Genomic DNA, 26,983 nt, shown 5'->3' on the forward strand with positions numbered 1-26,983 from the left:
GAATTTATTTGCAGAGACTGTCTACTTTTATGTTTGTAAAGCATCAACCAATGTGATGGCACTCATTAAATAATAATTTTCACCAGTATTGATGCTAAGATACAACAATGATGGGCTCCTTAGAATTGCTTAGATGACAACAGCTACTCTGGTACTGTTAATTAATATAGACTTTAATTTCAGATTTGAAAGCTGAGTCTAAGGAAGCTGAAGCCAAGGCAGATGAAGCCAACAAAAGTGAAACCAAGGCAGATGAGGCCAAGGAAGATGAGGCCAAGGCAGAAAAAGCCAAGCAACCTACTCTGGAAATCCTAGTTAGGCAGAGTTATCCCCAAAGGGTGAAGCATTCCCATCTGTACAAAGCAGTGAAGAAACCAGTAGAACAGGAAGTGTCTAGAGTCATTACCAGCCAAGGAACTGTCGTAAAGTACATGATTGATGGATCCACCCAGGTATAGTAAAGAGTTTGATTAGAAATGGGTTTAGCTTGGTTTTCTAGACAGGCCAAGTAGTCGTGGCCTACAGTTTCTGCCTGTAGGCAGTCTGCACCATTGGGAAAAGATATGTTTTTACATAATTCCTGGAAAGACCACAGCCAGAAGAATAGTCCTTTCGGAATGACAACACAGAGTTGGCCAGCCTGTGTTGTTTGAGGCTAGATGTCTGTGATGGGGTGTGTAAATCCCACACTGACGCAGACAGGGCTTGGGAGGGTGTGTGCTAAGATAGCCCAGCCCCGCCAGCCCTGCCAATCATGCTTGGTAGGGTTGAGGGCTTTGAAGGGAGGAAGCTGCAGTATGCAAGGCAGGAAACCCTGAGAAGGGGGTGACTAGAGTGGCTCCTGAAATAGCAGGAGGAACCCTCATGCCAGAACTGCCCCCAGCTCTGCAAGGAGTCCAGCAAACCCCAGGGCAAGCCTGATAGGGAGCAACTGACTCAGCTAGCCAGCTATAAGGACTCCAACAAAACTGCCACTCAGGCACCCCTGAGGTAAGGCTTTTTTGCCTTTTTATTGACCCCTCAAGGGGCTTGGATTGTGTTGACCTGGACTTTTGCTTTTCTGTTACCCAGAAGGAAAGTGAGCAGGCCCACAAGGGTGGGGCCACTACCAGAACTAAGAGGCTGTGGCCTATACTAGGCCATCCCCAGTGGTGGAAACTGGGTAAGGTGAGGAGCCCAGCCCAGCTAGGGAGGTGCCCCAGAAAGACTCTTTTTACAATGTCATTTCAAGACTACTGCTTTTGATACTTCTGTAATAGTACAGTGCTTCTTTCCTGTCCAGATGCCATGTTGGATTGTCCAATGGCTTGAGGGCTAGCCTAGGTGGTGGGAACCTGGGTTGAATTCTCTAGTCCACCACAGACTTCCTGTGTGACCTTGGCAAGTCACTTAGTCTTCCTGTACCTCCATTTCCCATGTGTAAAATGAGGATAATAGTATTTCCCTTCCTCACAGGAGCATTGTGAGGATAATGCATTAAAGATGGTGAGGTGTTCAGATACTTCAGTAATGGGAGCCATATAAGTACCTAAGACAGTTCAATATATTCTGCCTATCTATAATCTCTTCTTTGAGTAGTTACAGAGGCATATTCCACTTGAGTATGTTGTCACCTAGCACACCAAGAGCCAGAGTTCTTTTTCCTGCAGCAGTATCTGTTAGAGCACTGCTCATGCCATACACCTCCTTGTGACCCTCTGTGATGTTCCCCTCTCGTGTTATCCGGACCGGTGATCTGCTAGGTCACTCCAGTCCTTGACTCTGGGAGCCAGCCTGCACTGCTGTGAGAACCCCCACCCCTGGGCTGTTCAGGCACAGTCTCTGATATGTAAGCTGCTCCTTGGACTATGCAACCGAATGACACTAGCCAATATCTCCAGTCCCAGACATAACCCTAGGAACCTCCGCCTTGCAATGTCCAGTTATGCCCGCTGGGTGCTGCAAGCTTATATGAGTTTGTCAATTTAACAAAGAAATTGATGTGTACCAGGTTTGTTATCCCAAGGGGAGTCTCTGACATGCTTCAAACCAAACGCACTGCTTCAGGTAGAATAAACAAACAGACTTATTAACTACAAAGATAGATTTCGGATGATTATAAGTCAAAACATAACCAGTCAGTTTTGGTCAAATGAACTAAAAGCAAAACACATTCTAAGCTGATCTTAACACTTTCAGTGCCCTTATAAACTTAGATTCTTCTCACCACAGGCTGACTGGTTGCTCTTCAGCCAGGTTCTCCCCTTTGATCAGCACTTCAGTCGCTTGGTGTGATGTCTGTAGATGTAGGTGGAACAGAGAGAGAGAGTATGGCAACCGTCTCTCCCTTTTATCATGTTCTCTTCCTTCTTGGTTTTGCCCCCACCCTTCAGAGTCAGGTGAACGTTACATCATTGCACTCCCAAACTGACCAAGGGAAGGGGGGTGACTCACTCGAGAGTCCAACAAATCCTTTTGTTGCTGCCTAGGCCAGTGTCCTTTGTTCCTGTGAGGCTGAGCTCGGTTTGTCCCATACATGCCCTGATGAGGTGTGAACTGCCCCTCTGCTCTTGGAGAGTTTTTCTTTGGGCTTATTTTAAGCCATGAGGATACATTTTCACCCTCATAACAACATACAAGAAATTATAACCTATAACATTACTATAACATTGCTGTAAAGACAATTACTATAACATCATTATAACAACCAGGCTCAGTGCATCATGAGACACCCAATATGACAAACTTTGCATTGGACACCACACAATCATTTTATAAAGATGAACATGGGGGTGTAGGAAGGGTGTTCCCACGAGGTACAGAACGCCACACCCTCCTGAGACTATATAAGGCTGGCAGCACCCCAGTCCTCCTCAGTTCCTTCTTACCATCTGCAACCTGCGTCTGACTTCCGCATGCAGGTTTTCTCCTCACAGTTTTTCTACTGCATCAGACCTTCGTACTGTATATAGTACCTGTAGTTTAGTGTAGTGTAGTTTGTTCTGCTCAGCACTGTAGGCTATGCAGTATTTCCTGGGCTTCAAAAATTGCCTGTCATGTGGGGTTTCTATCTCTCATAGTGACACTCACACACGGTGCTTATTGTGCCTTGGCGAAGGCCATACTAAAGAAAAGTGCAGTATTTGTCATTCTTTTAAGAAAAGAATGCAGATCACTATAGACGTTAGCCTGAAGCAACATCACAGGCAATGAGGCCTGTCTCCGCACCTGGACCTTTTTTAGATTGCTTGATCAACCATCCTTAGATGTCCTCTGCCTCTGCGCTAGTTCTGGACAGACCCCAGAACTCTGATCTCCCTTTGATAAAGGAAAGGGGTCATTCATCATCTCCACATATCCGTCATAAGAGGACTCATAAAACAGACTGGAGCCATCCAAGACTGAAGGATTCATCCTCCTCTTCATTGAGAACAGGGCCTCAGCCTCAGCAAAACTCAGGTACCCAGGATAGAGCCAGGGCATCAACCCATGTCTCCCCGGTACCAAGGTGGGAGGATCCCAGTGCTGTACTGTCAACTCTGGAACTATCTGTGAGACAGCCATTGAATTCAGTACCTATGGACATGACTGCTGCTCCATTGCTGTCGGTGCTGTTGACCCTACAAGTTTACATGGCAGCATCAGACTTACTTTGTCTGTCTGTACAGACATCCCCATTAACTCAGAATGTCAGGGCAGGGCCAGTGCCTCAGGCTAGTTCAAACCTTTTGTCCTCTTCTGCTTCAGGACAAAGATTGCCCTCATCTCCAGTACCAATGAAGAAGCAGGCACCATCCATGGTACCTATGCTGACTGGACGGGTACTGACTCACCCTCTGCCCTCAGCACTATCTACATCATCAAGTTTGGCATCAGCATTCTCAGTATTGGTGGGTTTCTCAGGGTGGGGATCAAATAGCTCCTTGGCACCAGTAGCACACCCATCCTCAGTACCAGTCCCTGCTGCAAAACCCTCTCAAGGTGCCTTTGCAGTGCCAACCATGGTTCTGCTTATGGTACTAACATTAACCTTGCCCCACTGGGTTATCCTGTGGCCCCATCACAATAGTACATCTGATGCCCACTGATTATTCAAACAGCACATCACAGATCACACTCCAGGTTGGAGTCCGTCAGCTCCTCTCTAATCCTGCCTTGACTAAAGAGATCAAGACACCCATGTGGAGTAAACATTGGTACCAAGAGCAGAGTCATTCTCGTAGTAAAGACAGCTCATCCTCCTGAGCCACCTCCTTTGGAGGACCCTTTGCCAGAGGAACAGCTCATGCCCCAAGAAACACCTGTGGCTCCAGTAATCCCGAACTCATCCTCTCTGGATGATGCAGTGGCCCTGAGTTCAGCTTCTCCTGTCCCAGATGATTTCATATCCTACCAAAAATTGCTCAGGAGAATGACTGCAGCTCTTATACTCAAGCTGAACTAGTACAGGAAAATAGTCACAAATTGGTGGACATCCTCTAGGCAACAAACCCAGAAAGGGTTACCTTCCTAATTAATGGCACATTAACTTTGTGGCACATTGTAGGGCAGTGGTTTTCAAACTTTTTTCCTGGGGACCCAGTTGGAAGAAAATTGTTGATGCCCATGACCCAACGGAGCTGGGGATGAAGGGTTTGGGGTACGGGAGGGGCTTAGGGCTGGGGCAGAGGGTTGGGGGGTGGAGGTGAGGCTGTGGGATGGGGCTGGTAATGAGGGGTTCAGGGTGTGGGAGGGGGCTCAGCTGGGGCAGGGGGTAGGGGTGCGGGAAGAGGGGCAGGGCTCTTGACTAGGGCTGGGGATGAGGATGAGGAGTTTGGGGTGCAGGAGGGGCTCCAGGTTTGGGGGGACTCAGGACTATGGCAGGGTGTTGGGGTGTGGAAGGGGGTCAGGGCTCTGGGATGGGGGTGCAGGCTCTGGGGTGGGTCTGGGGATGTGGAGTTTGGGGTCCAGGAAGGGGTTCCAGGTTTGGGGGGGCTCAGGGCTGGAGCAGGAAATTGAGGCGCAGGGATGGGGTGCAGACTTACCTCCCATGGCTCCCCATCAGCAGCACAGCTGGGGTGCACCGCGGACCGCAATGCGCCCTGGAAGCAGCCAGCAACAGGTCTGGCTCCTAAGTGGAGGCGCGCAATCCTCGCCCACAGGCACCGGCCTCCACCCTCCCAGTTCCGATTGGCCGGCAGTGTGGAGCCGGTGCTCGGGGCGGGGGAAGCGCGCAGAGCCCTGTGGCCTCCCTGCCTAGAAGCCAGACCTGCTGTTGGCCGCTTCCGGGGCACAGCTCAGTGTTGGAAAAGGTAGGCACTAACCTGCCTTAGCTGGGCAGCACCGCCGACTGGACTTTTAATATCCCGGTTGGCATTGCTAAGCAGAGCAAGGTGACCCAGCACCTTACATGCCACAACCCAGTAGTGGGTCGTGACCCACCGTTTGTAAAACACTGCTGTAGTGGTCCCTCAGGCTCAGACTCGGAGGGAGGCCACTCTGTGTCACAGCATCAGGCAACAAACAGTGGATTAACAGTCTATGGCTCTGGCCCTCTGGCATGCAGAGCAGTAAGCGGTCCCTAGCCCAAGAGTCTTGGGCGGGGCAATCACAGTCTGGGCTCTGGGCAGGGCATGGAGCAGCCTTTCACCTAAGCCTCCTGGCTAAGGCAGCCAACAGATAAACAATCTGGCCCTCTGGGCAGGGCAAGACAGAGCAGGGAGCAGGCTTTCACCTTAGCCTCCTGGCTAAGGCAGCCAGCAAACAAGTCTGTGGCTCTGGCCCTTTGGGAAAAATAGGCCGCTACACCAGGGGTGGGTTTGCCAGCAGGGGGTGGGGTACCTGGGCCCACCCTACTCCACTGGGTCCCAGCCCAGGGCCCTAACAGTAGCAAATGGTTCTGCCACTGGGTCAGCAGGGATCCTACTGAAACAGGGTGACCTGTGCTCCGGTAACAAAATCAGACTAAAGTCTTGTTTCCCTGAACCACTTCCTACAACAGTCTGGACAGGGTTTCTGTAGTCCAAGAGTCCGCTGTCTTTTTGCGGTACACTGCAGATGGCAGTCCCAGCAACTCCTCTCCAGCGTCAGTCTCGTCTGGGGGCAGGGCGCTGCACAGTGCCAATTCAGCTCCAGAGTTCTGCAGCAGGCTGGAGACATCTGCCTCCTCCCCTCCTGGCTCTGGCTTGACTGAGCTGCAGGTCCTGCCTTTTCTAATTCCTGTCATGCCCCTCTGCTTCCACAAACACACAACACATACTAATAATTAATAGGGGGGCCCTTGAGCTGCTTGAGACCCTAAGCAATTGCTTAGTCTGCTTATGCCTAGCGCCATCTCTGGTTTCTACTCAGCCAGTGCCATGGCTGCTAATGAGAGGTTGTGGCAAGGAACGTTTATGTCTACCCTGAAGGACAAAGAACCTAAAAGATAGGACTCATTAGAGAGACAGATTTATTCTACTGCATCACTCCAAATAAGAATTGCCAACCACCAAGCTCTAACTTCCTTTTTGTCAGCAAATGACATTTACCTGCTCCAGACAGATTCAATACCACGATCAACCTTGTGAATTAACTGCCAGGGCAACTGTGCATCACCATTAGAAGTTATCTAAGTCTGCTCGGTCACATGGCCTCCTGCACACAGCTTGCCAGACTACGCCTTCACTATGTGTCTGGTTACCAGTTGGTTGACAGATACAGGAATCATGTTCTGCTGGTGTGTAGGATATTTTGATTCAAGGTAGAAAAGATTCCAGAATAAAATAGGCTGCCAAGTGGATGAGATTTCTGATTTGGGCTTATGCGCGATGCATGAACCCCCCATTTGAGAAGGCTAGTCCCCTGCCCCATCTCTTCCGCCCACAGGGCCAAAGAAGCCCCAAGCCCCCCCCCCCAGCCAGAGAAGCCCTGGAGAAGTCCCAGTGAGCCCCACCTGAGCTGCCTCAAGCCCCGACCTGCCACCCCGAGTCCCAGCCCAAGCCACTCTGAGCCACAGGCCGCTGGCCAGCCCAAGCTGCCCCAGGCCCCCAGCCAGCCTGAGCCGCCCCAGGCCACCGGCCCTCCCACCCAAGCCCCTGGCCCACTGGCCTGCCTGCTCGAGTCCCCGCTGGCTTCAGGGTGGAAGCGGAGCGAGGATGAGAAGAGGAGCAGAGTGGGAGGGGCTGTGGGGGAAGAGCAAGACACAGGAGCGGGCCTCAGAGCCTGCACTCCGAAGGCAACAGGCCAGCAGTGTGCCCTCAGAGGGAGATGCACCACATCATGTTTGGGGAGGCTTAGCCTCCCTGGGTCTATTATATCCACTGCCCATGTTTGGGCTGAACAGTGGTATTGATCAGCTACTGACTCCAAGATCCCGGCTATCCTGAACATGCTTTGTTTAAAGAACTCAGGAATCTCAATTAGCTCTGTTCTAGTGTACTTGGCAGTCATATCAGCTTAGCACCCTCCCATCCAGAGATACACAGTTTTCCCCCATCAAATGGTATCTGGATTTCTAACGGGCCTTACATAAATGTTTGCCATAGTTAGAGACTCTCCTCTCAGGAACTTCAATGTAATTCTAACAGGTTTAATGGGACCTCTATCTGAGCCCATGGCAACTTGTTCCCTGTAGCACTTATCAATGAAAAAAGCATTTTTAGTGGCAATTACATCAGTCTGAAGAACTGGGGAAATACAAGCTCTAATGGAAAAGCCCTTCCTATACGATATTCCATAGAGATAAGGTTACTCTTAGGTCCCATCCCAAATTCCTGCCTAAGGTAATCATCAACTTTCATTTGAACCAAATGATCCATTTACCAGTTTTCTTCCTGAAACAACAATCTAACCAAGAGGAGGCTAGGCTACACACTTTCAATCTCCTTACAGCATTATCAATCTATCTACATAGGATCAAACCATTTAGAGTCTCCCTAAGACTTCATTCATTTTATAGGGCCAAGCTATTTTGACCCAGAGACTTTCCCAATGGATGTCTGGCTGCACTAAGACTTGTTACCATCTAGCTAGCTTAGATCTCTTAGTGCAGATTCAGACGACTCCACAAGGGCTCAGACAGCGTCTGCCACTTTCCTGAGAAACATACCAATCTTAGAGATATGCAAAGCAGATACTTGTGGTTCGTTGCATACATTCCCTGGTGGAGTATCCAGATCTGATGCTTCTTTTGGCAGAGTTGTTCTGCAGTCTTTGTTTTAGTGGACTCTCAGCACCCACATCCTTACATCAGCCTCTTACATAAATTAAGTTGCCATGGTATAAGATCCTTTCATGGATTGAGAACTGGTTAAAAGACAGGGAACAAAGGGTAGGAATAAATGGTAAAATTTCAGAATGGAGAGGGGTAACTAGTGGTGTTCCCCAAGGGTCAGTCCTAGGACCAATCCTATTCAGCTTATTCATAAATGATCTGGAGAAAGGGGTAAACAGGTGGCAAACTTTGCAGATGATACTAAACTGCTCAAGATAGTTAAGACCAAAGCAGACTCTGAAGAACTTCAAAAAGATCTCACAAAACTAAGTGATTGGGCAACAAAATGGCAAATGAAATTTAATGTGGATAAATGTAAAGTAATGCACATTGGAAAAAATAACCTCAACTATACATACAATATGATGGAGGCTAATTTAGCTACAACAAGTCAGGAAAAAGATCTTGGAGTCATCATGGATAGTTCTCTGAAGATGTCCAGGCAGTGTGCAGCATCAGTCAAAAAGTTAACAGGATGTTAGGAATCATTTAAAAGGGGATAGAGAATAAGACAGAGAATATCTTCTTCTTCGAGTGATTGCTCCTATGCATTCCAGTCAGGTGTGTGCGCCGCGCGTGCACGGCTCTTCGGAACATTTTTACCCTAGCAACTCCGGCGGGCCGGCTGGGCGCCCCCTGGAGTGGCGCCGCTATGGCGCTGCATATATACCCCAGCCGGCCCGTCCGCTCCTCAGTTCCTTCTTACCGCCCGTGACGGCCAGTTGGCACAGTGGAGTGCTCTCTGTCCTCCACAGCCCTAGCGTTTCTCTACCTTTGTATGTATATAGTTGTTAAGTACGTAGTTGTTAGATAGTTGAATAAATTAGTTAGTTATAGTTTAGGATAAGGGAATAAGGGGGGTTTACCCCTCTTCTTCCGCAACCGGTGCGGGCTCATGCCCAAGGCACCGGGGTTTAAGCCCTGTGCGACTTGCCAGCGGCACATGCCGGTCGGGGATCCGCACGACTCCTGCCTGCGCTGCCTCGGGGAGACTCACCGTCCAGATAAGTGCCCTATCTGCACGGCTTTCAAACCTCGAACGAGAAAGGAGCGGGACAGTCGCTTGAAACAGCTCCTCATGGAGGCAATGCTCCAGCCCCCGGCACCGACCCCGCCGGCGCCGAAGTCATCATCGGCGCGCAGCGCACCAGCGGCCCTGAGCCGATCCGGTACCGAGGCTCCTCGGCCTCCGCGAGCGGCACCGGCGACCCGGCACCGTTCCCTCTCCCCGTCAAGAAAGCGTAAGCCGGCGAAGGCGACCCCGCAGCCGCAGCCTTCGGGACCCGTAGCCCAGCCATCACCGACGCCTCCGGTACCGGCTGTGGCGGTGCACAGACTGTGCACCGTACCGTTGACTCCGGCGCCACAAGGGCCGTTGAGTCCGGTACCACCCTGCTCCCCGGTGCCGACCGCGGTCGAGCTACAGCTCCCGTCCACGCCTGAGACATTCTCGACGGCAAGAGAGCTCATAGAGCTCACAGAGGCACCGAGCCTCCGGCCCCCAGCACCGCCGGTGTGGGCTGTTAAGTCAGCGGGCAAGCCAGCTATGATGCGGCCCCTTTCCCCTGACGGACGGGATGGACGGTGCTCCAGGACTCGGTCTCGCTCCCGGTCCCGAAGACGGTCACCGTCGCGCCGCTCCAGGTCCCGGCACCGCTCTCCATCGCGGTACCGTTCACCTTCTCGACGCCGGTCGCAGTCCTGGTACCGCTCAACATCGCGGTACCGGTCGTACTCCCAGAGACGCTCCCAGTCCCGATCACCGTCCCGTCGGCACCGCAGGAAGTCCGATTCCCAGCACCGTTCCCGGCACCGTGACTCCAGAAGCCGCTCCCGGCACCACCGGTCGAGATCCCGGTCGAACTCCCGGCACCGGTCGAGCTCCCGGCACCGCGGCAGTCGATGGTCTCGCTCGCCATCTCGGTACCGCGACGACCGGCACCGACCCTCGGCACCGTCCGGGGACAGGTTGCCAGTTTCGACGGCGCAGTCCGTCAGCGCCTCCGCACCTCCGTGGCCATCCCGTCACTCATCGGTCGCTTCGCGGGCAGACAGCTATGGCCATCTCCAGGCGGCCCCGCACGGACAAGTCCACGGGGCACAGCAGTGGGGTTTTTGGGTCCCCTGGGCCCAATACGAAGCTCAAGGGCTACTTGCCCTCAGCGGACCCCAGCCTCCGAACGCAGAGTGCCGGAGGCCACCGTCAGCAGGCCACCCCCATCACCGGGTGAGGCCCAGTTACCGCCTGATCCCGCGGAGCATCCACGGTCTGAGTCAGCTGCCCACCCCATAGAGGCCCCACTTGCGGAGGCGGTGGTCCAAGGTCTGTCCTCGTCATCTTCACCAGACGAGGCGGTGGTGGGGGCTTCTACGGCAGATCCTCCACCTATTGACTTGCGGGCCCACCAGGACCTTCTTCGCAGGGTGGCGAAGGCTAACGATCTCCCGGTAGCGGAGGTCACTGAGGACGAGGACCCGGTGACAAATGTAATTGGAGCTGAGGCTCCAGTGCGGGTGGCCTTGCCATTCATCTGCACTATTCAGAAGAACGCCACTACCATCTGGCAGTCACCGGTGTCCGTCCCTCCCACCGCCCGCGGTGTTGAAAGAAAGTACTCCGTCCCCCCCACGGGGTACGAGTACTTATACACCCATCCTGCACCAGACTCGCTCGTGGTCCAGTTGGTCAACGACAGGGAGAGGCATGGTCAGCCAGCTCCAGCGCCGAAGTCCAGGGAGGCGAGGCGCATGGATCTGTTGGGCCGAAAGGTTTATTCGGCAGGGGGTCTCCAACTCCGAAGCGCCAACCAAATGGCCCTCCTCGCCAGATACACCTTTGACATCTTGGTGTCCCTGGCGAAATTCGCAGAACTGATCCCAACAGCCTCGCGCCAAGAGTTCACGGCCCTCCTGGAAGAGGGCAAGAAGTCCTCCAGGTCCTCCATCCAGGCCGCTCTGAACTCCGCGGACTCAGGTGCTAGAACCCTGGCCTCAGGAGTAACCATGAGGCGCATCTCCTGGTTGCAGTCCTCCACATTGCCACCGGAGGTGCAGTACACCTTGCAGGACCTACCCTTCGACACTCAGGGTCTGTTTTCTGAAAAGACGGATTCCAGAATTCAGACCCTGAAGGACGGTCGCATAGCCATTCGCACTCTGGGTATGCACACACCGGCTACCCAGCGAAGGTCCTTTCGGCAACAACCCTACCGGCCATTTAACCAGCCTAGGTCGCGACCCTACAATAGCAGGCGTCCCGGCCTGAGTCACCGTAGACCGTCGGGCAACAGGCGCAACCAGAGCCAGGCGCCTTCCAAGGCCCCTCAAGGACCCAAACAGGCCTTTTGATGGGACTCCCGAGGATGGCCCATCAGTCTCCGTACCGGATCCTTCCCGTTTATTTTGCAACTGCCTTTCCCACTTTCTGCCGGCGTGGTCCCAAATAACATCGGACAGCTGGGTGCTTCGTACAATCCAGTCTGGTTACCGCCTTCAATTTGTTTCGCCCCCTCCTTCCCACCCACCTTCCCTGTCCCTCTTCAGGGACCCCTCTCACGAGCAATTCCTCCTACAAGAGGTCAAGACTCTGTTGAGCTTGGGTGCCATAGAGGAGGTGCCTCACAACATGCGGGGCAGGGGATTCTATTCCCGATATTTTCTCATCCCCAAGGCGAAAGGAGGTCTTCGACCCATATTGGACCTCTGGGAGCTCAATGCGTATGTGCTCAAGCTCAAGTTTCGCATGGTCACCCTGGGGACCATCATTCCCTCCCTGGATCCGGGAGACTGGTTTGCCGCCCTCGATATGAAGGACGCATACTTCCATATCGCAATTTACCCTCCCCATCGATGCTACCTGCGTTTTGTGGTCAACGGTGCGCACTACCAGTTTGCGGTGCTACCCTTCGGCCTGTCCACCGCGCCGAGGGTCTTCACCAAATGCATGGCAGTAGTTGCTGCAGCCCTCCGCCGTCGTCGCATTCATGTATACCCATATCTCGACGACTGGCTGGTTTGCGGGACATCCCGACAGCTGGTAAAAGGACCAGATGTCAGAGATACTATCCCTGTTTCGGTCCCTCGGCCTTCTCATCAATGCCGAGAAGTCCACTCTAGCTCCATCACAGCGGGTGGAGTTCATCGGAGCGGTCCTCGACTCCACTTTGGCCAGGGCCTGCCTCCCACGCTCTCGGCACCAGACGATGGTATCCATCATCCAGGACCTTCTCACCTTTCCCACAACAACGGTTCGGTCTTGCCTGTGCCTCCTGGGCCACATGGCGTCCTGTACGTTCATCACGGCGTACGCGAGGCTCCGCCTTCGCCCCTTTCAATCGTGGCTGGCGTCGGTATACCGCCCGCACCGCGACTCAATAGACATGGTAGTCACCGTCACAAAGCCGACACTCGCGTCGCTCAGCTGGTGGGTGAACCCAGAGGTCGTGTGTGCAGGAGTCCCGTTCCGTCCTCCTCGCCCATCCGTCACCTTGACCACGGATGCCTCGGCGTTGGGATGGGGGGCTCACCTAGGCGACCTTCACACCCAGGGTCTCTGGTCCCCCCAAGAGCTCGCTCTCCACATCAATGTCCGGGAGCTGCGAGCGATCCGCCTAGCGTGTCACACCTTCCGCGCCCGTCTGCAAGGCCGCTGTGTGGCAGTCTTCACGGACAACACAACGGCAATGTTCTATGTGAACAAGCAGGGCGGAGCCCGCTCCTCCCTCCTCTGCACGGAAGCGATGCTCCTGTGGGACTTCTGCGTGACCCACTCCATTCACCTGGAAGCTTCATTTCTTCCAGGAGTGCAGAACACGCTGGCTGACCATCTCAGCAGGTCGTTCCTCTCACACGAGTGGTCTCTTCGTCCGGATGTGGTGCACACAATTTTCCGGAGGTGGGGGTTTCCCCAGATAGACCTGTTTGCCTCCAAGGAGAACAGGAAGTGCCATCTGTTTTGCTCATACCAGGGTCGCTCCCCAGGCTCCCTGTCGTATGCATTCCTCTGCTCCTGGACGGATCACCTCGTCTACGCCTTCCCTCCGTTCCCGCTCATACACCGAGTGCTACTGAAGCTTCGGAGGGACAGGGCCCACGTCATACTCGTCGCTCCGGCCTGGCCGAGGCAGCACTGGTGCACCCTGCTGCTCGAGCTCTCCGTTCGGGATCCCATGCCCCTCCCATTATGGCCGGACCTCATCACGCAGGACTTCGGCAGGCTCTGTCACCCGAACCTACAGTCCCTCCATCTTACAGCTTGGTACCTGCGTGGCTGACCCACGCAGAGAGGGACTGTTCGGAGGCAGTGCAGCAAGTCCTGCTAGAGAGCAGAAAGCCTTCCACTCGCTCCACCTACCTTGCGAAATGGAAGCGTTTCGCGCTCTGATGTGATCAACGAGGCCTCAATCCCTTCGTAGTCCCTATCCCTACCATCCTGGACTACCTCTGGTACCTTAAGGAGCAAGGTCTTGCGGTCTCCTCCTTGAAGGTGCACCTGGCAGCCGTGTCCGCCTTTCGGCCATCCATAGGAGGTCGTTCCATCTTCGCTAACCAGATGGTTTCCCGCTTCCTTAAAGGCCTGGACCGCTTGTACCCGCCGGTGCGGCGTCCTATTCCGACCTGGGATTTAAACCTCGTTCTGGCCAAGCTGATGGGACCGCCCTTTGAGCCCCTGGCCACGTGCTCTCTACTCTATCTCTCCTGGAAGACAGCCTTCCTCGTCGCAATTACATCGGCAAGGCGAGTCTCTGAGCTCCGTGCCCTAACGGTTAGTCCACCATACACCGTCTTCCACGGAGACAAGGTGCAGCTTCGACCACACCCGGCCTTCCTCCCTAAGGTGGTGTCGGCCTTTCACCTTAATCAGGAGATCTTCCTCCCGGTCTTCTTCCCGAAGCTGCACACCTCACCTCGTGAGCAACAGCTTCACACCCTGGACGTCCGCAGGGCCCTCGCTTTTTATATCGAGCGGACGAAGCCCTTCCAGCGTTCGACCCAGCTATTCGTAGCGGTTGCCGATCGCATGAAAGGTGAGCCGGTCTCCTCGCAGCGGATTTCCTCCTGGGTAACGGCATGTATCCGGACATGCTACGATCTTGCTCGCGTGCCGCCTCACCGCTCACTCGACGAGAGCACAAGCCTCGTCGGCCGCCTTCCTGGCCCAGGTCCCCATCCAGGACATTTGTAGAGCGGCCACCTGGTCTTCTGTCCACACCTTCGCTTCCCACTACGCGTTGGTGCAGCAATCCAGAGACGATGCAGCCTTCGGCTCCGCAGTCTTGCACTCTGCCACGTCTCACTCCGACCCCACCGCCTAGATAAGGCTTGGGAATCACCTGACTGGAATGCAAAGGAGCAATCACTCGAAGAAGAAAAGACGGTTACTCACCGTAGTAACTGTTGTTCTTCGAGATGTGTTGCTCCTATCCATTCCAGACCCGCCCTCCTTCCCCACTGTCGGAGTAGCCGGCAAGAAGGAACTGAGGAGCGGACGGGCCGGCTGGGGTATATATCCAGCGCCATACCGGCGCCACTCCAGGGGGCGCCCAGCCGGCCCGCCGGAGTTGCTAGGGTAAAAATGTCCGGCACGCACACCTGACTGGAATGGATAGGAGCAACACATCTCGAAGAACAACAGTTACTACGGTGAGTAACCGTCTTTTATTGCCCTTATATAAATCCATGGTACACCCACATACTTGAATACAGATGTGGTCTCCTCATCTCAAAAAAAATATACTGGCATTAGAAAAGGTTCAGAGAAGGGCAACTAAAATGGTTAGGGGTTTGGAACGGGTCCCATATGAGGAGAGAGTAAAGAGGCTAGAACTTTTCAGCTTGGAAGAGAGGAGACTAAGGGGGGATATGATAGAGGTATATAAAATCATGAGTGGTGCGGAGAAAGTGAATAAAGAAAAGTTATTTACTTGTTCTCATAATATAAGAACTAGGGGCCACCAAATGAAATTAATGGGCAGCAGGTTTAAAACAAATAAAAGGAAGTTCTTCTTCACACAGCGCACAGTCAACCTGTGGAACGCCTTGCCTGAGGAGGTTTGAAGGCTAGAACTATAACAGGGTTTAAAAGAGAACTAGATAAATTCATGGAGGTTAAGTCCATTAATGGCTATTAGCCAGGATGGGTAAGGAATGGTGACCCTAGCCTCTGTTTGTGGATGAGATCACTTGTTCGTTACCTGTTAGGTTCACTCCCTCTGGGGCACCCAGCATTGGCCACTGTCGGTAGACAGGATACTGGGCTGGATGGACCTTTGGTTAGACCCAGTACGGCTGTTCTTATGTTCTTATTATTCATGTCATTGCTTGTGAGTCACCAAGAGTGGGTTATTTATTGGCAAGCACTTGAAGATGAAGTTACTTACTTTACTTACTTTACAGTAACTATGAGTCTTTGAAATGTGTTGTCCATAGATATTTTGTGACCTGCCCCTAGAACCCCTGGATTCTGTGCTGGCAAAGGAACTGAGTGGCAGTCAGGGCTCCCCTGCTCTTTTTGCCTTCAGCATAGGGCACAAGGCCACTCAGGACACAAGTACAACCCAACAGAAACTGCTGGCCAAAATAGTCCAATTTTGAGTTCATGGATAGGGTGATCATATGTCCCATTTTGGCCAGGACAGTCCCCTTTTTTAAGCCTTGTCCCGGACGTCCTGATTTTGTTTGGGCAAAACTGGGCATTTGTCCTGTTTGCTTTTACAAATTTCAAGTTGCTCTGATCAGTTGGCAAAAGCAAATGGAACAAATGCCCAGTTTTGCCCAAAAAGTGGGTTGTTCCTCCATCAGGAACTTTTGGGGAGGCCAGTGGCGACACGAGGTGCTGGTGGTGGGGCTTGTGCAGTCAGCCCAGGGCGCTGATGGGCTCAGGTGGTCAGCCACAGTCCCGGGTGGCGTGGGACTCAGGCAAGCAGCAATGTCAAGTGGCTCGGGACAGCCCCATGGGGGGGGAAGGGGCTCGCAGGTGAGCGGTCATGCCAAGCTGCTCAGGCCAGAGCCATGCCGTGTCCTGATTTTACTTTGATAAATATGGTCACCCTACTCATGGAACATGTGTGCACTGCCAGCATACCACTTACCCTGATCTAATCTGTGCTTACACTTGCCACTGCCCCCGTTTCCCCTTTTGGGCTCCTCAATAACCCCACAAAAGGGCTGGTTTATTCACAGAAAGTTGAAAATTGAAAACAAAACTCCCTTTGGTGACCAGGGAGTTTTGTTATCAGAGTCCCAAATAATGTCTGTCACCACAAGACAAAGTTAATGTACTCAACTCTGGTATCTTGTGCCACTCTTGGGGACCCTATTCAATCCCAGCCTCTTGATTCTCTTCTGTCCTCTACTCACCTTGAATCTTCCCCTGCTCTTTATCACGCAGCCACTCCCAGGGCTTTTCCACCTGGAGTCTTTCCCTGCTCTAGGGTTGCCACCTTTCTAAAGACTGGTAACCAGACCCTGAGGCCCTGCCCCCCTGCTCAACCTCTTCTCCCCATGGCCCCACTCCCATCGCTTGCAGGATCTTCACCAGTACAGCCGAGGCTGCCTTGTCCACCACCTGTGGGCTGCACAGGGCCACGTGTAGCAGCTTGGCCCCGGAGGCAGCTTCTGCAGCTCTGCCTCCTTCCTTCTGCTTAGGGTTGCCATTTTTTCCACAGATCAAAAAAAATGGACACCAGGGCTTATTAAGCAGCACCCAGACACACAAGCTGAAACCCAGACTGTCTGGGTGCAAACCAGATGGGTGGCAACCCTGCCCTGCTCCATCTCAAGCAGCAACTTGCAGGGCTTGGTACCTGAAGTCCTTCCTTTCTCCCAGAAAGGGATCCAAGACCTCCTATCCCTGGGCAGGCCTCTGTCTGCCCTGTGACTGTCTCCTCTGGCTTGACTGCCTTCATGAAGCCCCTCTTATCTATACTCCAGAGGCCTGATATAGTCACATGATCCACCTGTCACATGACAATCTTCATTCTCTCCACCTGGGGAGGCAAGTTAAGTGGACTGGGCCCATCTCCCTGTAAAGAGGCCCGCCATCCTGTAACATGTACCAAGAATGGAGGACATGTGGACAACCTGTTAAGAAAAACCACATTTACTGTGAGTATGTAACTTTCTTCCTCTATGAGCCACTATCATGGCAAAAGCTAGATACTCCAGTGCTGGAAATGACCCATCCCAGAACAAAGACCAATACAGTGAGACAAATGAGCTAGCAGGTCTGTAAAAAGTGGCATACAAAAAACTCAGGAAATATCAACGATTTAAATAGAATGGTCATTATGTTTTATTTTTATAATATCACCATGTAATTAAATAGAATCACTGTTTATTAGAAGCTTGCACAGTTACAATTATTGATCCCACTTTTGTCTGATTAGTGATCTTTATCTCCTGCACTCACTCTGAGGGCTTCTTTCCTCCTCCACTATCTACTACTTTCATTTGAACATTTTCTGTTTTATGTTCTTTTTGTTATTTGAAATTATTTTAATATAAAGAAACTGCTTTGTTTTCTCCCGAGGTTCTTTTTCCTGATGGCACGGTGATCAAGAGTCCCGATTCAGTTCTAACATCATCACCTGCAGTTAGTACACGATCATCCATTGTTGAGACTAGCCTACAGAGCCAACCATTGCCAAAACTGGTGCCTTCTACTGACATCAGCACTAAAAAAGGTAGCATTTTCAGTGTTAATCAGCTGGAATTATTGCATCTTAGCAAGGTCATACCCAGCAGAAAAAGTTTTTCTGCAGCCTGAAAGTTCTGCCAGTGTTGAGAATGTGCCATTTTCCCTGCACTTTAGTGTTGCAATACTTCTCAAGTTTGTCACCTTTATAGGCATTAATGTCTCCTCTTTCTCTCCAGCCCTTTCTTTTTCTTCTAATGTGGAAGAAAACACACATATGAATATATATATATGAGTTCACCAATACCAGAGTGACCCAATACAAAGTATATTAAAGTAAATCCTCAGACCTTTGGTAATATCAAATCCCTGAGACCTTATTCACCTTTTACTCTGTCCCTATTCAGGGACGCTCCTCTTGAAGTCAACAGGTGCTTGGCTAAGTAAGGGCTGAGTAACAACTGAGTAAGGACCTCAGAGTACAGCTCAAAATAATTACCCATAATCATAACATTAACTTGTACTTTACTGGGCCTTATCTCATGAACAGAAATTGGTGACTGAGCTCATCATCAGTAAAAACCTGTAGCAAAGGTCATCCTGCAGAGACAGAGAGAAGGCAAGTGAGACCACATTTCAGGATTTCTTGATCTCAGTTGGGCCTCCAGCCACACTTTACACATTACAGCAATGTGGTTTTTATTTTTTTTATTATTATTTTTTTTTATTTTGCAATGTCCTGTTTTGATATTCCAGGAAAGTTTATAGTTTACTGACACATCTTTTGACGCTCTGTGCTACATATTACACCGACCTAGACCAATAGGTGTTTGTTTCTGTTCTTACAGGAAAGCTTGGCCACAAAGGTAGCACAGCACCAGCAGCCAAATATGAGTTGCCTGAATCTGCTGTTCAGGAACCCCTGCCTACTCTGCTACAACCTGTAGACAACCAATTAGGCACCTGGATAACAACCATCCCATCAGGCATTCAAGTGGGCACTAAGGGAGCAAACAGAATGGATCTGAAGCCACTGTTAACTTATCAGGCAACTGACCCAGTTAATGGAATGGTACTGCTATTCTAATATCATAGTTCTATCCTACTGAGTTTAAAGTTCTGGCTGATAACATTTGTTACAGAATTTGTTCATTGGATATGTTTCCTTAGATCTCTAATATTATACTATTAAAGATACACAGGTATTAGATTTGGAAAAAACTCTGAACTTTCAAACCACTGAGCAATATAAAATTGTGTTGTTTAGCTTTGTCAAATGTGCAGTATCTTATCTTATCTATCTAATGTATTATTGATACTGCTGTTACAGTGGTATCTGAGAGCCATTGGAAACTAGTATTCTTTTACCCTTCCAGGTTATGATAATGCGAGAAGACAAGGTGCTAATGGTTCAGAAAATGGATGATACCAAGATAGTGGATCATGCTGATGGTACTAGAATCACCACATTTTATCAAGATTATGAGGAACCTTTTGTATCTGAGGATAATGAAGAAATAGGTAAAATCAAAAAGGGAGCAATTCCCACTCCTGTATCTTGTAAAACTGTAATATTTCAACATAAACAATAGATTTTTCAACCAAGGTTTTTTATGTATAGCCTACACAACAAATCTGATCTCAGTTGGTCTAGGATGGGCTTCTTTGGAGAACTTTATTTCTTCAGGAGTTGTTATAATAGACTTCAATGTGGCAAAAGAGAATTAACAAGCAGGTCTTCCATCCATCCATTGATCCACTTATTTGACCCTCATCACTGTGGTAGTAGCTGCATACTTCTCATTACACTTCTACCCTGATATAACACTGTCCTCGGGAGCCAAAAAATCTTACCACGTTATAGGTGAAACCGCATTATATCGAACTTGCTTTGATCCGCCTGAGTGTGCAGCCCCGCCCCTCCCCGCCCCCGGAGCTCTGCTTTACTGCGTTATATTCAAATTCATGTTATATCAGGTCGTGTTATATCGGGGTAGAGGTGTACTTTAAAAAAAATCCTTCTCTTTCTTTCCTGTCATCGACAAGCAGACTAAGGGTGTTTGATTTTTAAATTACTGGATCTGTGAGAAGTCGGTGCTATTGTGAGAAAGCCTAGGTGCAAAGAGGTGTGTTTTACATTTGTCTCTGAATGCAGTGAGGCTAATGGTCATTCATATTCCTTCTGGCAGTATGTCCCTTTGGTCCAGTTGCTGTGCAGGTTCTGTCTCTCAGGGTCAGGTGCCAACCCCTGTTGGTTGACAGTGACATTGTTCTCGTGGAATGTGGTGAGAGGTTCAGGTCATGAAGGGAGAAATGGTAGACAGGACTATGTAGGACTTTAAACTGGATTATGTATTCAAAGGGGAGCCAGTCTAGAGAATTGCATATCAGGATGATGGGTTCCTTGTGAGCTGTGTTGCTGAATAGGTGGGCTGATGCATTTCCTCACAGCATGGGGCTTCCTTCCCAGATATAAAGAATTTCAATAGTACAGCCTATACGTTACAAATGCATGAATTATTTTGGCTAGGTCTACTACACATAATCTTCTGACAAGCCATATATAATAGTGAGGATTTTCTGCTATTGTAGCTACTTGGATGTCCACATACAGTGCAGAGTCTAAGAGAATTCCAAGCCTACAGATTGCTTTGAGAATATAAGAGCAGGTGCCTTCAATGAAAGGAATTTTTATGGAGAAGAGTTCATCAAGGTGCCCTGTGCAAGAGCTGAAGGTCCAGTCCTATTAGAGATAAAGAAACTGAGACATAGATTGTCCCACAGTTCATGTCCTCCTGTTTGGCGTGGCTAACCTGTGTTCATTACTAGGTGAATCTCCACAAACTATCAGAAGGAAAGTAAAATGCATACGAGTGGAGAATCCTGACTTTGCTACGGTTATAACAAACTGTGAAGACAGCACCTGTTGTACCATCTTTGGAGATGGGACATCTATTATAGCAAAGCCACAGGGAACATATCAGGTGAGCATTAGTCTAAGATTATAACAGTGTAATGTATGTGTTTGTGTTCTGAACTTCTCATCCCTGCCTTTGTCTCCTCTTACCCTAGCTATCATAACTCCCTTTTCTATGGCCTTTCCACATCCTATCCAGATTCCAACTTTGCAGAATGTGGCCACTCCACCTATACTCAAACTCCACAACTCTGTGGATTCCCATTTACTTCAGAAGCCAGTTCAAAAATTCTCTCATATTAAAAATATTAATGTTTAAAATATTGCACAGACTAACATCAGCCTACGTCATGGGCTTTGTCTTTCTCTGTTTCCCTCTCCACTCCCTCCAAACAGGATAATTACATATTAAAGGTCTGGATTGGATTTTTCTTCCTGAATTCAACAATTGCTCATTTTCAAATTGCTTCTAAACTCAGAAGTCAACCATTGGCAGCTGAACCTCCTCTCCTCTTGTTATGGCAGGTGTTACCCTCCAGTACCGGCTGCCTTTTCATTGATGATGATTGTTCAGCAGTTTATTCCCATGAGATTTTCAATAAAACTCAGCTTCTCTGCAAGCGTGAAGAGAAACAAGCAGGGAGATACGTTATGAAACACACCTCCAATGTTATCTGTGAGATGCTGGATCCTGAAGGAAATCTTTTCAAGGTAAAATACAAAGTAGGAAGTCAGAACTTGTATTTTGTGTTAAGTAGTTTTATCTACTTTGTAAATGGAGAGCTTTGTAGCCCTGTAGTATTAATACTGTGGGTGGGCAGCTTAGCCAACCAAATGTCACGGCAGCTGGGCACTGGATATGGTACCTCAGCATAGAGTAGACTTCAGTCTGGAAGTGACTTTTGGAGCTCCCTCACCTTTAGAGGCAAAAAAAGAAGTGTCACACAAAATGAGACTCTTGGTGTGCAACTGCATCACGTCTGTAAAGTCACATTGATTAATGTGAGTTGTTGCACTATTCTAAGCAAAGGAAGTAGCTGTAAGAGTTGGGATCTGAACAGGGGAAAGGATACTGAGCATTTTCTTACAAAACCCCACTAAAATATTTAAACCTAAACTACTCTTGTCATAAACAAATAGTTAAGGGTTAAGGTCTGTTTTACCTGTAAAGGGTTAACATGTAGTACCTGGTGACCACCTGACCAGAGGACCAATCAGAGATAAGATTTTTTCAAATCTCTGTGGAGGGAAGCCTTTGTCTGAGTGAGAACTGTTTTTGGATTTAACAGAGGACAGTCATGTCCCCAAGTTCTCCTGGAGTAGTTTCTACTAATTAATAGTGAGTATTAATTAGAAAGGCAAATTAATCTTATGATTTGATTTCTATATTTGCAATTGTGTGTTTGCTAAAGGAAATGCTTTATTCCTGTTTGCTGATATTGCTTTTACTGAGAAAAGGGGGAGAGGGGATTCTCTCCAGAGATTGATAAGGTTATACCCTATGAGTGTCCAGCTTGGGCTCATAGAGATTCTGTATTTTTCTTTTTATTCTTTAATAAATTCTTTTCTTTTCTTTGGACTTGGTTAATTCCTTCCCTTGGGGAAATTCAGGGGAAGGGGAGGGGGAAGTGGGCTGCTTCCCTGTGTGTAGAGATTCAAGGCGTTTGAATCCAGGCAACTCTGTCTCCAGAGCAGGCTGGAGAGAGGGAGGAGGGGGGAGGTTCCTCCTCTGTGAATTGATCTGTGTTCCCAAGGGGGGAAACAGGGGTGTCCCGGCCCACGGAATTGACCGGGTGGTGGCAGCCGAAGGGGAGACCTACCCTAGGATTTTGGGGTGGGGGAAGACATGCGGGTCCTCACTTTGAAACCGCCCAGTTTCAAGTGAGGGTAGACTCCTGACAACTCTGTAAAGCAAAACCAGATGTAAAAAGTGTGATTCAGTCTCTAGAGTCACACTGCTTTGTGTTGTGATCCTTTTTGATCTTAAAAGCTAGATGGGTTTGAGCTAGGTTAGTACTTGGATGTGAGTCCATGAAGCAGCATCTAGGGGATAGGAAGTCACATTGGTTACTAATCAGAAGGTGTTTTTTCTGACTCGGTATTGTGCTTCCAGTGTTGTGCTTAGTGGTGGTGTGTTTCCGCATGTAATCTCTTTCTTGCAATAACTTCTTTATAGTTAGGTTTGCAACCAGCTTTCATTTTCCCAGGTTCCTTTACTACCTTAATTCAGCCTTGTGAAGGGGAACACTCACTGCCAGTGCCGTCTAGGGCTCAGGTGGGGATGTGGCAGGTCGTCTACCTCCCAGGTGTTCCACTTTCTTACTACAGCTCTGCCCATGGTGGTCTGTCCTCTCCATGACACAGCCCTCCAGCCAAGTCACACTTTCAAGTGTATATAAAGAGTCTGATAATGGGGAAGTCTTCAGAACTCAGCAAGGAATTCCCCTTGGGTCAGGGTCTTGTGGTCCAGACCTTCATACTTTCAGGGTCTCCCTATAACTAGGTTCCCCACCTAGGGTTGTCCCTCTTTTGGGATTGGTAGGGGAGCATGGGCCCACCCTCACCACTGGGCTGTGATCCAGTGCACAATGGTAGGCAGCTAAGTCCTGCACCTTGGGAGACTATATGGCTTACTCCCTGGATCACTTCCTTCCAGTCCCCTCTCTTCCCCCTGGGTAAAGTAAATAACTTAAACACAAAGATACAGTCTCAACCTTCAGAGAGTCACTGGTCCCTTCTTTGTATACTTGGTCAGGTCTCTGTAGTCAGCCTCAGACAGCAAGAACTCCTGTGATGCTTCTTCCCAGGAGCTCAGAATGCAGGTCAACTCACCTCCACTGTCTGTCTCCCACTGAGCTACTCTACTTCCCTTTTTAAGCTCCTCCTCCAGCGTGTGCAGGTTTTGCAGGTGCTGTGGGGTGGGGCTGCCTGGCTCAAGAGTAGCCCTTTCTTTCCTTTCCTTTCCAGTGTAAGGTTTGTGCACTCCATCACAATCACCCATGGGTGTATGCATTATGATACAATCTTTAATTACATGATCACATACTGTTTTTTTCACAGGATGCCTGGTTCATTCAATGCACAAGCTGGACCGTGGCTCACTAAATGAGCAGCTATCTTGGGCTTTTCTATAGCACTTATCATTGTAGTAGCTAATACTTCACCAACATTAATTAATTTAACTTCACAACATCCCTGTGAGATGAGGTGGTATTAGTTCCATTTTACAGATGATACACTGAGGTACAGAAAGATTAAGGTCAAAAGTTTCCATTAATTTTGTGTATCTAATCTAAGACACCTATGACCTGATTTCTCAGAGTATTTAGCATTATGTAGCATTTTACATGTTCAAAACACAGCTTCGGTTGACTTTACTTGCAGCCATGAATGCTCATCACTTTTTCAGAACAGACCTTCAAATTGGGCACCCAGAAAATGAGGAACTCACAATTAGTGATCACCTGTGACAAGTTTGGTTTAAGTGACTTCAGCATCACACAGGCAGAGGCAGATATAGAATACAGTTCAATAGAATACAGCATCATCAGCTGCCTTAACCATGAGACCTTCCCCTCTCTTCCTGCAATCTCCTGTGTCATTCACAACATATCTTCAAATTTCTACAACAAATGATGTGTAGCGTTTCCACAGACAACAACCGCCTTCATTTTGCACAATCCTGATTCACCCCAGAGTAGGTCTATCCTCTCCTGTGCACTGAATGAGTCAGAGGTCATGTGGAAAAAAGAATGCGTGGTCATGTCATAATGTATACGCACAAGGGGGTGAAGGGCAAATCAGGATTGCAATGCAACCTTAATTCTGGCATTTCCTGACTTTGGAGTGCTTGACTTTGCAACCTTAATAATGTATTTTTATGTAGTTTTTTTAGTGTGATTTCCTATGTTTTTAAAAAAGCAAATTGAAAAAACAGAAATTCTGTTTTGTTGCATCATACTGATACCCATGTTCATCATGTAGCCTTTTGTTTTATTTAAAGTGAATTTAGTGATTACACTACCATGGGTTCGGCTCCAGTTGCTACAGTTTTAAACATAACAGGGCGAAATGGTCTCTGGTGCTTTTCTCAAATATGGAGGCTCGATGAACACACGAAGTCCATGGACAATGACCACAGACACAATAAGAAGTACAAAGTCTTATCTGTATTACAAGTTTTATTAAAGCAATAAGTAAAGTTACAATTACCCATACATATAGATATCCTGCAAAAACCGATGCAATAATTATAACTGTATTAGTAATCACATCCTCAAAGATATTCTTGGGTCTGATGGACCCCTCAATAGATGATAATCGCTAGAGGGGTAGTTCCTGCTGGGGTTCTCGTGGGGTCTTCCCACTTTTACCCAACCAGGCAACCCTCTTTTGTATTGTAATTCTAGCCACACTTAACACCTTATGCATATGCATGAAGGTGTCAGTCAGCCTTCTTTCCCTTATCTGTACTTTCACACCCCATGAATATTGGTGTGCCCTGTTTTTCATAGGTTGTTCATAGTTCCTCTTATTCTCATTAGCATTTATGAATGACTTGTATCCTGCAGTCAGGACAGACATTTAAAGATGTTACAGTCAGGTGTCTCATGGTCTCAGACAATATATTTGAGGTTTATTGCAATCCATTTTTCTGTAACCTCACCTATTGGCACATCTTATGCAGTAACCCTGTGACCCTACGAGCATAGGGTTATTCCAAAGTCACTCACTTTTGTCAAACATTCTTAAACCTATGGCTTAGTATGGCTAAGCTAAAATCTTACAGGTCTCAGCCTGTAGGCCTTGTATTTCAGCCATACTTTACTTATATACCTAATACACACTCATCACTCCTAAATATTTATCAATCCTATACTTCTATAATTCTTCAATTCAAATCTATTTTGCAAGCATTGATTATATATGAGTCGACCATGACATCACATGATACAATGATAAATGGATGATAAAATAAACTAATAAGCTACAGTCAGCAGGGATGGAACTTTTAAATCCACAACACACAGACCTTAGCTACTTACTTGAGCAAAGGAATAACTGATGATAGTAGTAGGTTGTCATCCTCTATGTGGGCCAACATTGGAAGGGGTGGGGCACAGACTTTGCCAGTGGGTTTCACAGTAGTTTGCTGATGAAACTCTAGAATTCCATTCCAAACTCTCAAGGGGAGTCTACTCTAGTGGACACTGATTCTTTTGCCCATTCTCCCCAAGCTTGACTCCTGTTCTATCCTTTCCAATGACCTATCTATTTGCCACCCCTGATTTGTTATCTCTGTCCTGTATTCCTTACCTAACCTGCTCCAGTCACCATTCTTCAGACTTATCAGCCCAGTCCCAGTCTCCTTACACCACCAGTCCTAGTTTCACACACAGGACTTGCTGTCTGAATCCCAGTCTCCCCTCCACCCTTCCAAGCTCTCCCATCCCGCATCCAGTCTCAAACTCCTTATCCAGCCAGTCATAGTTAAGGTAATAATTGTAGACATACCAATCTCCTAGAACTGGAAGGGACCTTGAAAGGTCATCGAGTCCAGCCCCCTGCCTTCACTAGCAGAACCAATTTTTGCCCCAGATCCCTAAGTGGTCCCCTCAAGGATTGAACTCACAACCCTGGGTTTAGCAGGCCAATGCTCAAACCACTGAACTATCCCTCCTCCAATAGATCTCTCCCTTCCTCCCCGCACTGTCTTCCAGTACTATCTCCTTCCCTGGACTCATCATCCAATGTCAGTCCCTCCGCTTACCCACTTCCCAACTTCTTGCCCCAATCTCCACCCTCACTGGCTCTTGGTCCCAGTCTCTTTGTCCTGCCAGTCCCAGTTCTCCCCTTACTCCATGTTGATAGATGGTTGGCTGTGTGTGTGTGTTCTTTCTGCATGCTGTACTGACTCTGGCCCGATAGCCTGTACAGCAGGCTCCGATCGAACGGCCCAATAAATGCACAGACTTGGTTCCAAGGCATTTGGTCAGGTTTATTGTCAACGAAGCACAGTCCTAATGTCCTGGCTCAGTGGTTAAAGGTACACTAACACACGTATGCCTGTTGCAATGGACTAGCTCAGTTAATGGCAGGACTTTCCATTATCCCCTAGGCCAGCTAAAGACACTCCCACTGAGATTTTTTTTTATACATCAATACAAACAAATTATGCACTGCCCCTCTGACATAGTTAGTTAACACCCTCTGACATAGC

At 49.0% G+C, this 26,983-nt stretch overlaps 1 protein-coding gene across 6 annotated transcripts in view; it reads left to right on the forward strand.

Moving 5' to 3' along the window:
* Positions 1 to 26,983, forward strand: part of SPAG17 (sperm associated antigen 17) — a 282,801-nt gene that overhangs the window by 208,318 nt on the left and 47,500 nt on the right. For all 6 annotated transcript variants that reach the window (XM_045000967.1, XM_045000963.1, XM_045000962.1 and 3 more), the window contains 6 exons: positions 184 to 452; positions 17,742 to 17,895; positions 18,695 to 18,918; positions 19,223 to 19,367; positions 20,676 to 20,830; positions 21,289 to 21,474. In XM_045000967.1, coding sequence (XP_044856902.1) covers positions 184 to 452; positions 17,742 to 17,895; positions 18,695 to 18,918; positions 19,223 to 19,367; positions 20,676 to 20,830; positions 21,289 to 21,474 — 1,133 coding nt within the window. The remainder of the gene's footprint in view (positions 1 to 183; positions 453 to 17,741; positions 17,896 to 18,694; positions 18,919 to 19,222; positions 19,368 to 20,675; positions 20,831 to 21,288; positions 21,475 to 26,983) is intronic.

Source organism: Mauremys mutica, chromosome 1, assembly GCF_020497125.1.
Source record: "Mauremys mutica isolate MM-2020 ecotype Southern chromosome 1, ASM2049712v1, whole genome shotgun sequence".
Classification (NCBI taxonomy): Eukaryota; Metazoa; Chordata; order Testudines; family Geoemydidae; genus Mauremys; species Mauremys mutica.